General features: G+C 42.9%; 1 protein-coding gene across 1 annotated transcript in view; it reads left to right on the top strand.

The window, feature by feature from the left end:
• Positions 1–4,982: 4,982 nt before the first annotated feature.
• Positions 4,983–13,127, top strand: part of LOC115133807 (probable polypeptide N-acetylgalactosaminyltransferase 8) — a 35,456-nt gene continuing 27,311 nt past the window's right edge. Inside the window, exon 1 of the mRNA XM_065021602.1 lies at positions 4,983–5,222. Coding sequence (XP_064877674.1) covers positions 5,030–5,222 — 193 coding nt within the window. The 5' untranslated portion in view covers positions 4,983–5,029. The remainder of the gene's footprint in view (positions 5,223–13,127) is intronic.

The following is a 13,127-nucleotide window of genomic DNA, read 5'->3' as shown; positions in this document are numbered from 1 at the left end:
TGAGATTTTGAGTGAAAACCTCCTTCATCAGCAAGGGCATTGAAGATGAAACGTGGCTGGGTCTTTCAGCATGACAATGATCCCAAACACACCGCCCGGGCAACGAAGGAGTGGGTTCGTAAGAAGCATTTCAAGGTCCTGGAGTGGCCTAGCCAGTCTCCAGATCTCAACCCCATAGAAAATTTTTGGAGGGAGTTGAAAGTCTGTGTTGCCCAGCAACAGCCCCAAAACATCACTGCTCTAGAGGAGATCTGCATGGAGGAATGGGCCAAAATACCAGCAACAGTGTGTGAAAACCTTGTGAAGACTTACAGAAAACGTTTGACCTCTGTCATTGCCAACAAAGGGTATATAACAAAGTATTGAGAAACTTTTGTTATTGACCAAATACTTATTTTCCACCATAATTTGCAAATAAATTCATTAAAAATCCTACAATGTTATTTTCTGGATTTTTTTTTTCATTTTGTCTGTCATAGTTGAAGTGTACCTATGATGAAAATTACAGGCCTCTCTCATATTTTTAAGTGGGAGAACTTGCACAATTGGTGGCTGACTAAATACTTTTTTGCCCCACTGTATGTGCTGCACTATAGAATATATTTCCTAGTCCAACGGTATGTTTAGCGCTTGGACTCTGTCTAGCTGCAGAGGTCTTTGGAACACAGAGTCTTCGGTTTGTCTTTGGGTAGAGTTAAATGAGCTATGTGTCAGCAAATGTTGGTCTTCTCTAGTATTGCCGTAGTCACAAATGGGCTTATTGCATCTAGAATGTGGCCACATTCCCTTGTCATAAGCTTGTAAAGTAGCACAGGTCACTTGCACTAGTTTAAAATGGCTGAGAGATTCTGTGAGGTGGGATCCCTCGGCTTAGAATCCAGATCAATGCCCAGATTTTCCTGTTTTCCACTCTCGGTAAAGCCAGGTTAGGTCGAGCCACATTTACTGTAATTTTGCCAGAGGTTTAAAGCTCTTTGAGTAGGCTAATTCCCTGCAAGTTTTCTACTGGAATTTAAGTTTTGGCTTTGACAACACGGATGTCTGACCCAAAATATACGTAGGTTAAGCCCCGGCCCACGTGTTTGCATTGAAATACGCATGGCAAGCCCAAGGAGTTGCCCGTGCCATGGATGCGATGTTTAAGGCTCTTAGCAGCACAAAGCATCTCCCATGCACGGAGCTGATGGTGATAGTGGAAAAACGTAAAGCACTAGTGTGCACAAACTGATCTTGAGATTACTCAGAGTTTACCATGTTTATGGAGTTTGACTTTGACTCAATCATTTGTGGTTGTTGACCATAGTATTATTGATATTGTTTCATTACTAGTTTATTATGAAGATTCATGAAACTCTAGGTGTTACTGAATAAAATGACAATCACTTGTAAGTCAGTGAAAGGGCTGTCGAGCTGACAACTGTTAGCTCAAAAACAGGGCCCTCAAGTGGTCAATGTAAAGGAATGTTATTTTCCTGACCTGAAATGCCAAGCTTGGACTGGGATTGGATGGTTTGATATTCTTCATACGCCATTGTCATATACAAAGTTTCCCAGTGTCTACAAAACAGGAATATTCTGACCAGTGATCCTCACCACTTGTTATTCAAATGTGCCTTTCAGCATCCAAAGTGACTTCTCTCTGACCCACAATGCATCGTCTGTTTTTTTTATTCCTCACACAAATGTCATTTTTAAAAAGCTCTTAATTCTTCAAAAAAGCAGTTCCATCTATTTTGATTAACTTCTCTTACCTTGACAAAAATATAATTTGCTACAATGTTCAGCTTTCTTCAATAAAACCTGGGCCAAATGAAGGAGGGTAGCTTTTTTTTGTTCTCTGTAAGCTTATTTTTAAGGAAACTGGTGCTGATGCTTTTCACATGCTCCAGTTAGAGAAAGTCATTTTAAAACTGTTTTTATATTTGTAACATGTTCAGAAATGGAATATATTTCCTTTTGAACAGTACATCATTTAATGTACATTTTACACTTTTGTTATGATTAACTTATTGGTTTAAGGTGTGACCTGTATATGAAATATTTGGGGTAATAAACTCTGCAAAAAGGAAATGTCCTCTCACTGTCGACTGCGTTTATTTTCAGCAAACTTAACATGTGTGAATATTTGTATGAACATGGTTACACGTGGTCTGCCACTACAAGGCCGATCAGCTGTCCGTCCTGTCTCCCTGTAGCGCTGTCTTAGGCGTCTCACAGTACGGATATTGCAATTTATTGCCCTGGCCACATCTGCAGTCCTCATGCCTCCTTGCAGCATGCAAGGCACGTTCACGCAGCTGAGGCATGCAGCTGAGGCACAGCTAAGGCATGTTCACACAGATGAGCTAGGACCCTGGGCATCTTTTCTTTGGTGTTTTTCAGAGTCAGTAGAAAGGCCTCTTCAGTGTCTTTAAGTTGTCCTTAATTCCGTAACCTTAATTAACCTTAATTGCCTACCGTCTGTAAGCTGTTTGTGTCTTAACGACCGTTCCACAGGTGCATGTTCATTAATTGTTTATGGTTAATTTGACAAGCATGGGAAACTGTGTTTAAACCGTTTACAATGAAGATCTGTGAAGTTATTTGGATTTTTACGAATTATCTTTGAAAGACAGGGTCCTGAAAAAAGGACGTTTCTTTTTGGCCGAGTTTATATCTCAAGCACTGTATGTATACATAACCAGGTCACATTGGCAATGTCTTAAATGAAATATGTATTTTTTTTACCATGTTTCAATTGTAATTTGAATGGTTTTCTTGTTTATTTTTCAGTGCTCGCTGAACATTGTTATTTAAGAGAGCCCCACAGACAATAGCTGGTGCGCTTAATGATGATATTGTGTGATGTACTGAGTAACTGTTTTGCTATCTTTCTATAAGTCAGTATAATAGCATGCCAGGACATTGCTGATTTTTATTGTACTGTACTACAACAAAAAGAAAGTGTGTGCATTCATTTCAACCAAATTATTTCACAATCAGCCATTGTGGTCTATTTGGAAATAATTTAATTTAAGGCATTCCACTTGATGAACTGTATATTGATACGAAAACATTTATGAACATGTAATTGAATAAATTGGTTGCCTCTGCCCATTTGATTGGACCTCAGATCATTTTGATGCTGTATAACACAAACATTCAGCTAGTTAATGAAACAATAGATTATTACCATGCAGGTAGTGAAATAATAGATGATTACCATGCAGGTACCCCAGCCTAGCTAATGTTAGCCACCACCTAACATTAGCGTTAGCCACCTAGCTAATTGGAATTCGTAACATACAGTATCATACGACTTGCAAAATCGCAACATATTGAACAAATTAGAGTTTGGAACATACTTTATCTTACTGAATGGATGATGGACAACCACAAATGAATACATACCATACGAAACTTAACATTTCATAATAAGTGGAGTGTCTCGGATTTAAATACAGAATCATTTGAAATGGTCTGAGACCTGTACCTCTTAAAAGCAGGTGGTCAACCTAGAATGGAGAAGAGCTACAGCTGCTCTTTATTGTGGACTTGAGTTTGAATTACAAGACAAAGTGCTAGTGACAGCCAAGACTTTCAGAGAGCCACACCTTTGCAGCCTGTAGTATTGTGGCTTTTAGCATTTATCTCCTGGCTTCAACAATGACTTGAATGCCAAATGAAAGGTTGGATCCATTAGGTGCAGGTTTTTGACCTGTTCAGTTCTTACATCTTTCAGGATAAAAGGCTTGTACGTTACAAGGTTAAGATTGATGAGCCAAAGGCAAATATTATTGAATGTGTGCTTTTCCTCAGAAACTCATTTGAACATTAGGGTGAGAAACTCACACCCACCGAGTGCCAGCCAGGTATGGTGCACCTCACACTCTCACCTTTCAGGCGAGCCTGGATCTTGGGAGAGTGAAAGAGGAAGGCCGTCCTGTCCGTATCCCCATGCTGAGTGCTTACGCTCAAAGGGATGATGAGGCTATGCTTGAAAAAGTTGCACTTCTCTTTCTGCGAACATGTAAGCCTTAGTCTTCGAGTAGATTTAGAGTCTTTTACATTTGAGTCATTTAGTAGACTCTCTTATCCAGAGCGACTTACAGGAGCAATTCATGTTAATTGCAATGTTCACTCTAAGCTGCGCACACTAGCATATAACAAGAGACAATTCTTTAAATAGTAAAACACGGGATAGCATGACTAACTATGTAATTTTCCATGATATTTCCTCCATTTTGAGACTAAGTCTCAACCTAATAGAAAATTACTTACAAGCATTTTCATTAAACAAGCATTAACATGAGGAAAAATGAAAGACTTTCTTACACTTAGTAAATGACCTCTGTTGTTATTGAGTTTCAACCATTCACATAGTGCAATTCATTCTCAGAAGGGCATCTTCTTCAGGGGTCAGTAATGGCATGTCAAGAATAGTCTCAATGGCTTTTACACAACTTAAAAAATGTAAGCCTATGCTAAATTAACCAATTAAAAACAGTATTGTAGCAATGACGTTTGTGCAGTAAGCTATAGGCCCAATACATTATCACTTTATGTTGGCTTTGCTTGAATTGTTGTTCGGGACATTTTTTTTTTATTACAGATACTTTTAGTATACCTGTAGTATTGTGACTTTCAGCATTTATTCCAATCAACAATGACTTGAATGCCAAATGAATGGTTGAATTGAACCTGTTCAGTTGTGCAAATTCATTCTAACAGGATACAACATGTCCTGAATCCTTTCTCAAATATTTAAAAAGGTGTTGGTATTTCATTGTACTTACATCCTTCAAGACAAAAGACTATCAAGTTACAATGTAAAGATTCATGGCCCAAAGTCAAATAAAAGTAACTGTGTGCTTTTAGTCAAAAATTCATTTGAATATTAGCATAAGAAACTCACACCCCTGGGTGCCAGCCAGGTATGGTGCACCTCACACTCCCTCCTTTCAGGCGAGCCTGGATCTTATTGAGAGAGTGATAGAGGAAGGCCATCCTGTCTGTATCCCCAGGCTGAGCACTCACACGCTGAGGGACAATGAGGCTAGGCTGGGTTCGACAGCTAGCCCCTTTGCTGGCCATGGCTGCTGGAATACTCTACATCACATCCATTAAGCGGGAGGTTCATTCTCATGGGGAGAGACTGCAGGGGGCCCATCAGAATGAATCGGCCAGGGGCCAAGACATTCTCAAGAGGCTGGAGAAGATGGAGGCTCACATCGAGAAGCTGGGTGAGTCTCAATCTCCTTCATTTACCTCTGACTTACCTGGAAGAGAAATACCAGTAGCTCTGTCCAAGTACTGTACCTGGACTGCAATCTGCCACTGTTGTAGCTGGTAGGGCAGATTCAGAGGGGAGTATTTGAGAACACATTAGAATCTAGCCTGAGCCTACATGTAGAGTTGATCCCAGAAAAAGTTCATTCACACTTCACAGTGATGATTGTAGAAGGGAATCTGTTCCCAATTAAATAAAGGGTTAAAATAAACTAATAAAGGCTTAAATAAAATTACCATTTTAGATTGTTCTTTAATTCTGTATACTGTTGCTTGTTGAACTACATTTATTCAGTTTTGATCTATCAACTTCTATGTGCCAAAGTTTGCCATATTGCTTCATTTTACATTTACAAAAAAGAAAACACTTTTACAACAGTTATATCAAGGTAATTCTCCAACATAAAAAATTGCAGAACGGCGCAAAGTTCTTTACCCAATCTTCAAGGAGAATAAATTAAAAGGGAAACGTGTAGCTCTTGTAGATGATAAACTGTTTATTGATAACCAAATCCGAGACAGAAAGTGTAATGATGCGGGCTGAGAGTCGGGAAAGCAAGTTCAGGGAGTGAATGTTTTAATAAATAAAGACAACACAATACAAAGTAAGAACCACAAACAACGCACAGACATGAAACAGCAACAATGACGCCTGGGGAAAGAAACAAAGGGAGTGACATATACAGGGCAGGTAATCAAGGAGATGATGGAGTCCTGGTGAGTGTCATAATGCACTGATTGTCAGATTCTCCCTAGGAGAGGTGGGTGTGGAGTCAGGCGTAGGAGAGAGCGAATTGCAAGAAAGGGCGTTTTATTTACAAGTCCAAAGAACAGGAACAGACCACAACAGTAGCCACAGAACAACAGAAACGCAGTCCAGAAAAAACACCTGTTCAACAGAACAAACCAAAACGCAACCCAAACAAATGACAGCCTCAGGTGCAGAGAGCAGAAGGTTGATTTGTAGTATTTATTCTCCGGCACAAAACAGTCACGCCAAATACAGGGTGCATAACACTGACCAGCCCAAAACACAGGACAAAACGGTCTGGAGAAAAGGAGAACACATCCACAACCGACAGTGAACAAAATTAATCACGCACAAACCTAAGTGGGCCTAACAGGCTTAAATAGACCAAAAATCCAGAAACACAAAAAGGAACAGGTGCAACTATTAAGACTAAACCAACAGAAAAGGAAAAAGGGATCGGTGGCGGCTAGCAGACCGGCTACGACGACTGCCGAGCACCGCCCGAACAGGCAGGGGAGCCACCTTCGGTGGGAGTCGTGACAGTACCCCCCCGTGCCTCGAGGGCAACCCGGGGGGCAAGGCGCCAACCGATCCGGGTGGAGGCGGTGGAACTCACCCAGCAGAGATGGGTCCAAGATGTCCCCCACCGGCACCCAGCACCTCTCCTCCGGACCGTACCCCTCCCAATCCACAAGGTACTGCAGGCCCCTCACCCGACGACTAGAATCCAGGATGGCATGTACAGTGTACGCTGAGGAGAGACACCTGAAATGAGGGGTTAATACGATAGTAAGGGGGAGCTGTAACCTATAACACAACTCGTTTATTCTCCTCAGGACTTTAAATAGCCCCACAAACTGCGGGCCCAGCTTCCGGTAGGGCAGGCAGAGGGGCAGGTTTCGGGTCGAGAGCTAGACCCAGACCCCCGATGCGAACACAGGGGCCTCACTGCGATGGCGGTCAGCGCTCTCCTTCTGCTGCCCACCGGCCCATTTCAGGGCTTCCTGGACGGCTCTCCAGGCCTCTTTTGAGTGCTGCACCCATTCCTCCACCGCAGGAGCCTCGGTCTGGCTCTGTTGCCACCGTACCAGGACCGGCTGATAGCCCAACACGCACTGAAACGGTGACAGGTCCACATCCTGGTTCACTCTCTCCACCTGCCGATTTCTCTCGGGGTGGAAACCTGACCGAGACCCCCAGACGTTCCATGAACGCTTTCCAGACCCTTGACGTGAACTGGGGACCCCGATCAGAAACCCCATAGTGCCGGAAGACGTGTGTAAATGTTACGCCCCTGAAAACAGGGGAGAAATAATCACGAGAGTGATACGGTGTTGTATTCTCAATTCAACGTATAGTTCAATCATTTCACAAAAGTAACACATTACATAACAGAAAACCCATTATACAAATAACACAGCAAAATATCTTATTAACAACACGCATGTTCGTTCACAATCGACATAAAATGGCAGCTACTCTCAGTACGATGCTATCCTTCACTTCAACCGAGCAGGGCTAATATTACTCTCTTCAAACTTAACTCTAACTTCCTCAAGACGTTACTAAAACACACCTTAAACACTCTTGACATGTTCGCTAGTTATAACATTTAAATGACTATTTTTATCATCAATAAAGTACCTGAAAACAGGGGAGAAATAATCACGAGAGTGATACAGTGTTGTATTCTCAAGTCAACATTTAGTTCAATGAGAAAAGACCTCGAATTTCCCCAGGAATATGCGTGGAGACCAGAGCAATCGATCTCCGGCTCATAGATTAAGAGCATTTCGTAGATCACAGATTAACACTTTTAGGCACCACAAAATAAAGTAATCAATATAACGTTTACACATTACTCTCACAATTCGTACCCTTTGACAGATTTGAACTTTAACACAATTATATGAATGTTATCCATCTCTATCAACTAATACTGAATGCATATTTTTAACCTTAGATGTTTTAAGATCCTCACATACTATGAACTTACTAATACTTTTCAATGTATAACAGGCTATGAATATGTCCTTTAACCTGTCACACTCTCCCCGACAAAATAAATGTTGTCCCAACATTACCAACATTGTCTTCTTCAACAGTTCGTATGCACTGGACCTAGAAAATCCTCTTCTGTAAGGTAGTACTTGAGCAGAAGTCACGGGTCACAGTTCAAATATAACTAACAAGTTATATTCACAGTCCATATCTGTTGACCAGCTATATAACATAAGCAGTATTTTCTCATACTATTGATCAACAGTCCATCAATTTTAATGATCTATATGCATAGTCTGTAAATTGTCTCTTTTGACAGTCTGTGAAATCTGACAGTAGTCCATGGTCAAACATGTCAACTCTGTAGCCTCATGTTTGCTGAAGCCCATACATGTAAGGTGGCTGAAAGTAACATTGCTGTAGTGATGGCAGCCATGGAACCAGTCCTGGTGCAGAGTAGACAGGGAACAACTGTGGCTGTGGCTGTATACTGTAGCAGGAAGGGATACCAAGCTGATCATAGGTGATACGTCTTGGAGGGTGTCTCTCTCTTTGTGGCAGCTGGTAGGCTGGTTCCTCAGGTTCAGCAGCATCAGTATATGAAGGAAAGGCACTTGGTGGACGATCATCAGGCAAATTTTCAGCAGGCAGGTCTTTAACTGTTGTTGTCTCCTCCAGCCGCTTTTCAACAAGAGGCTGTGCTGGTAGCGTATCAGGGACTGGCACTGCAACTGTCCGTTTCACTGTTGGGGGCCCGTGTTCCCACTCTCTCGCTGGTTCAGCATTCCTCTCCTCAGGTACTGTAGGAGATGTGGGAACCTGTAGCGGCTCATGATGAAGGTCATATTCATCCCCACTGTCTTCATCAGAATCTAGAGTCTGTGATACAGGCTGGTGTCTCCTCGTTTTCTGACTTTTGTCCACTTTGGTCATTTCTGGTTGTGTCTCAAAAGGTAAGTGGTCACAGGACATGAGCAGATTTCTGTGCAGAACCCTGGAGCGTCCCCTACCCTTTTCTGGTCTCAATTCATAAATCGGCAGGTCTGAACCCATTTGTCTCACCACTGTGTGAATTTTATCTTCCCAATAGTTACGGAGTTTTCCTGGTCCTCCTCTTGGTGTCAGGTTTTTAATCAGAACTCGCTCGCCAGGCTGTAGCACTGAACTCCTAACTTTAGTGTCATAGTACTTCTTACTTCTTTCAGCGGCTTTCTGAGCATTTTCATTTGCAATGGCGTATGCTTCTTCCATCCCTCGTTTCCAGTTCTCCACGTATTCTCGCTGGTTACTGGAACCTGCCTCTGTGCACAATCCAAAGAGCATATCAACTGGAAGCCTGGGTGATCTCCCAAACAGAAGATAAAATGGTGAATAGCCAGTCACTTCGCAACGGGTGCAGTTATAGGCATAAACCAGTTTGTTCAGAGACTCCTTCCAATTTGACTTTTGTGTCTCAGTTAGTGTCTTTAACATTTGCAACAATGTTCTGTTCATGCGTTCCGCTTGACCGTTTCCCATCGGGTGATAGGGTGTTGTCCTGGACCCCGCCATGCCACTGAGTTTCTTTAACTGATGGAACAACTGATTTTCAAATTCTCCCCCTTGGTCATGGTGGATGTGGGACGGGAACCCAAACTTCAGGGCAAAATCATTGAAGATGAGATTTGCAGCAGTTTTACCTGACTTTGATGTGGTGGCGTAGGCTTGAGTGAAACGTGTAAAATGATCAACAATCACGAGGATGTACTCATATCCTCCTTTGCATCTGTCGAGATGAAGGAAGTCTATACATACCAGTTCAAATGGCTGTGTTGTCACAATGTTTGTCAGAGGAGCTCTTGTTGCATGGGCTGGCTTTTTCTGCTTGACACAGTGTTACGAATCCCTTTTGGCCCGACAGTCTAGGGGGGATGGTAATGAGACCCGTAACATAACTCATGCAAATTATTATTGTGACAAAGTAAAAGTGTGCACGAAATAACCACGACAACAGAAATCTACCGTCAAACTCTAGGTTTATTTATAAACACATGGTAACGGGGGGGAGCAGGAAAAGGGGCTGAGCTGGACCCAAGGAAAGAAACAATAAGTATTCAAAAACACCCCTAAGCTAGACTAGCCTACTTTAACAACAGCTAACTAACTAACCAAAAATACAGTGGGTGGTCCGCCCAGTTCTAACTAGTGTATTTAACAAAGTTCACCTACGGGTAGTGTATGCCCATGGGCGACTTGTCTTGGTTTCTCCTTTTCCCACCAGCAAACAAACAAACACCATAACCCAAAAACAATACTCACAGGTGATGACAAAGTGCTATGGAGGTGCTCAAACAAAAGAGAGGTTAAGACACAAAGCGAGAGTGAAACACAGAGACCTACAGACATGGCATTTGCAGAGAGATTGAGCTAGAGATTGAGCTAGAGATTGCTCTAGAACAAACAAATGATGGGGTTTTTAAACCATGGGGAAGGAACTGTGATAGGGTAGGAAATAGGAGGAGGTGTGTCTTCTGATTGATTGTTGACTGATTGGGGAGTGATGGTTTTCACCTGTGAGGGGAGAAGGAGAGAAAAGAAACACACACAGGATACACACACACACAGGATAACTGTATCCGTAACACACAGCTACAAGTTTTAGTCACATAGTGCTCGATGTCAGATTGCATATATGGCCAGAAGAAGCGGTCACGTACTAGTGATACAGTGCGGTCAGTACCTTGGTGTCCCATGTTATTGTGCAACTCTTCCATCACTTTACCTTTGTACTGCTCTGGTAGAACTAACTGCTTGCGGGCTGTAGTGATTCTGTACAAAATGCCATCACTGTCTATTGTCAATTTGTCCCATTCTCTGAATAGGCATTTTGTCTTTGGACTGAATTTCTTTTGCTCTTTAACTGGCGGTTTGGAACCCGACAGTTTGAAATTGAGCACAGGACGGATGACTGGATCAGATTCTTGTGCTTCTCTAATCCCATCTTTTGGGATCGAGCTGGTTGTTGCAGTGGTTGTCTCACCTTCAGCTGATACTGACATAGATGCAGCTGAAAATGACCAAGGTACAACAGCCTCTTTCTGTACCTCAACTGCTTGTATCGTGGCGGCGATGGTGTCTGGTGGAAGCTCCTCAGAACATTCTCTCATCAGTGACTCTACATCCAGTGGCATCCTTGACAAAGCATCTGCATCACCGTTCTCTCTGCCTGGCCTGTACTTTATTGTAAAGTGGAAATCAGCCAAGTCTGCAACCCACCTGGAAGTGGTTGCGTTCAGTTTGCAGTAGACAGAATGTAGCAGAGCGGGTTGTTATCGCTGTATACAGTGAAGGTCGGAGCATAGTACAAATAGTCATGGAACTTATCAGTGATTGCCCATTTTAGAGCTAGAAATTCTAGCTTGCTCGAGTGGTAGTGATAGTTCTTCTCAGCTGCTGTTAAAGTTCGAGAGCCATAAGCAATGACCCTAAGCTTCCCCTCTTGCTTTTGATAAAGAACTGCTCCCAAGCCTTGGTGTGACGCATCAGTGTGTACAACAAATGGCTGAGTGAAATCAGGAAACCTAAAACTGGTGGGTGAAGCAAACACTCAATCAGCTGTTCAAGTGCCTGTTGATGCTGGTCAGTCCACAGGATTGGCTTGTTTGAGGGCACCACATGACTTACTTTCTTTGTTTTTGTTTTCCGTGGGTGGTCAGGTAATTTCTCTGAATCTGCTTTCAGGAGGTCATACAGGCAGCTGGCACTCCTAGAAAAGTCTTTGATGTACTGTCTGTAGTACGTGAGTAAACCAAGCATTTTTCTGAGCTGGCCCACAGTCTCTGGTCTGATTTCTTTCAATGCTCTTACTGCTTCAAAATCGGCTGGGTCAACTCGGCTGCCCTCTGCAGACACTATTCTGCCCAAATAACGGACCTGGGGTTTAAAGAGATCACACTTACTTGGTTTGAGTTTAATGCCATACTCTCTGAGACGCTGCAAAACTTTTCGCACATCATTCACATGGCTGTTGAATGTTTTACTGAAAACTAGCGTGTCGTCCAGATAAGGAATGCAGATGTTATCCCGGAGCCCTTCCAAACACTCCTCCATACACCGCTGAAAAGCTGCAGGAGCGTTCATGAGGCCGAATGGCATACGTATCCACTCATAGAGTCCCCACGGTGTCACAAATGCTGTCAGTGGTCTGCTTTCTTCAGAGATGAACCCCTGGTGATACGCTTTCCCCTGATCTAAGAGGGAGAACCAGGAATTACCACCTAAACTGTCCATGATGTCTTGGACCCGAGGGATGGGCTGGCGGTCGGGATGTGTCTTTCTGTTCAGGTCTCTGTAATCTATACACAACCGGAGGGTCCCGTCCTTCTTACGAACGCACACGACAGGTGAAGAATATGAAGAGTTTGACTTCCTAACCCAGCCCTGGACTATGAGGTCATAAATGTAACCCTTCATCTCCTGATACAGTGGCCTGGGCACTGACATGTATGTGCGCTTTACTGGTTCAGAGTCCTTTAGAGAAATAGTCATTTTCAATCGTTCAATGCAGCCAATGTCATTGTCTGATCTGGAGAAGGAGTGACACTCTTCTCTAAGCATTTTCCTAACAACCTCTCTGTACTTCGGTTAGGTGAGTTAAACCTACTGGTGGATCCCACTGTTCAGTAGCAGTACATGGGGTTCGAACGCTGGTGTGATTCACTGTGGCTGAGGTGACAGTTTTTTCAAAGACTTGGGCAGGTAACACAGTCATAATGGTTTGTACTGTACCGATTATTGTGCGTCCTAGCAGGGCAATGTCGTGGTCAGTGGGGTTAGAGACATCAAGCAGGATAACTGGAAAAACACCTTTACTGACTCTGACTAGTGTGTCAAAGAACTCAAGGTCATCTGGCCACTGCGGGTTCAGGTCTGGCTGGAAAAGCATTGTCATGTCATCTTTGAAAGGCTGGGAAGCTACACGGCACTCAATCTGAATGCTACTGTGTTTTGGTACAGCAACCTTCTCTTTCTTGGTTTTCACTGCGTATTCATCTGTCTGTTCTGCGCTAACAGCCTGTATAAAAGCTCTCACCTTGTTTCTTTTGAGGCTTGGGAAAGCTGTTTTTAC

This window comes from Oncorhynchus nerka, linkage group LG8, assembly GCF_034236695.1.
Source record: "Oncorhynchus nerka isolate Pitt River linkage group LG8, Oner_Uvic_2.0, whole genome shotgun sequence".
Classification (NCBI taxonomy): Eukaryota; Metazoa; Chordata; class Actinopteri; order Salmoniformes; family Salmonidae; genus Oncorhynchus; species Oncorhynchus nerka.
This window is presented reverse-complemented; position numbering and strand designations above follow the sequence as displayed.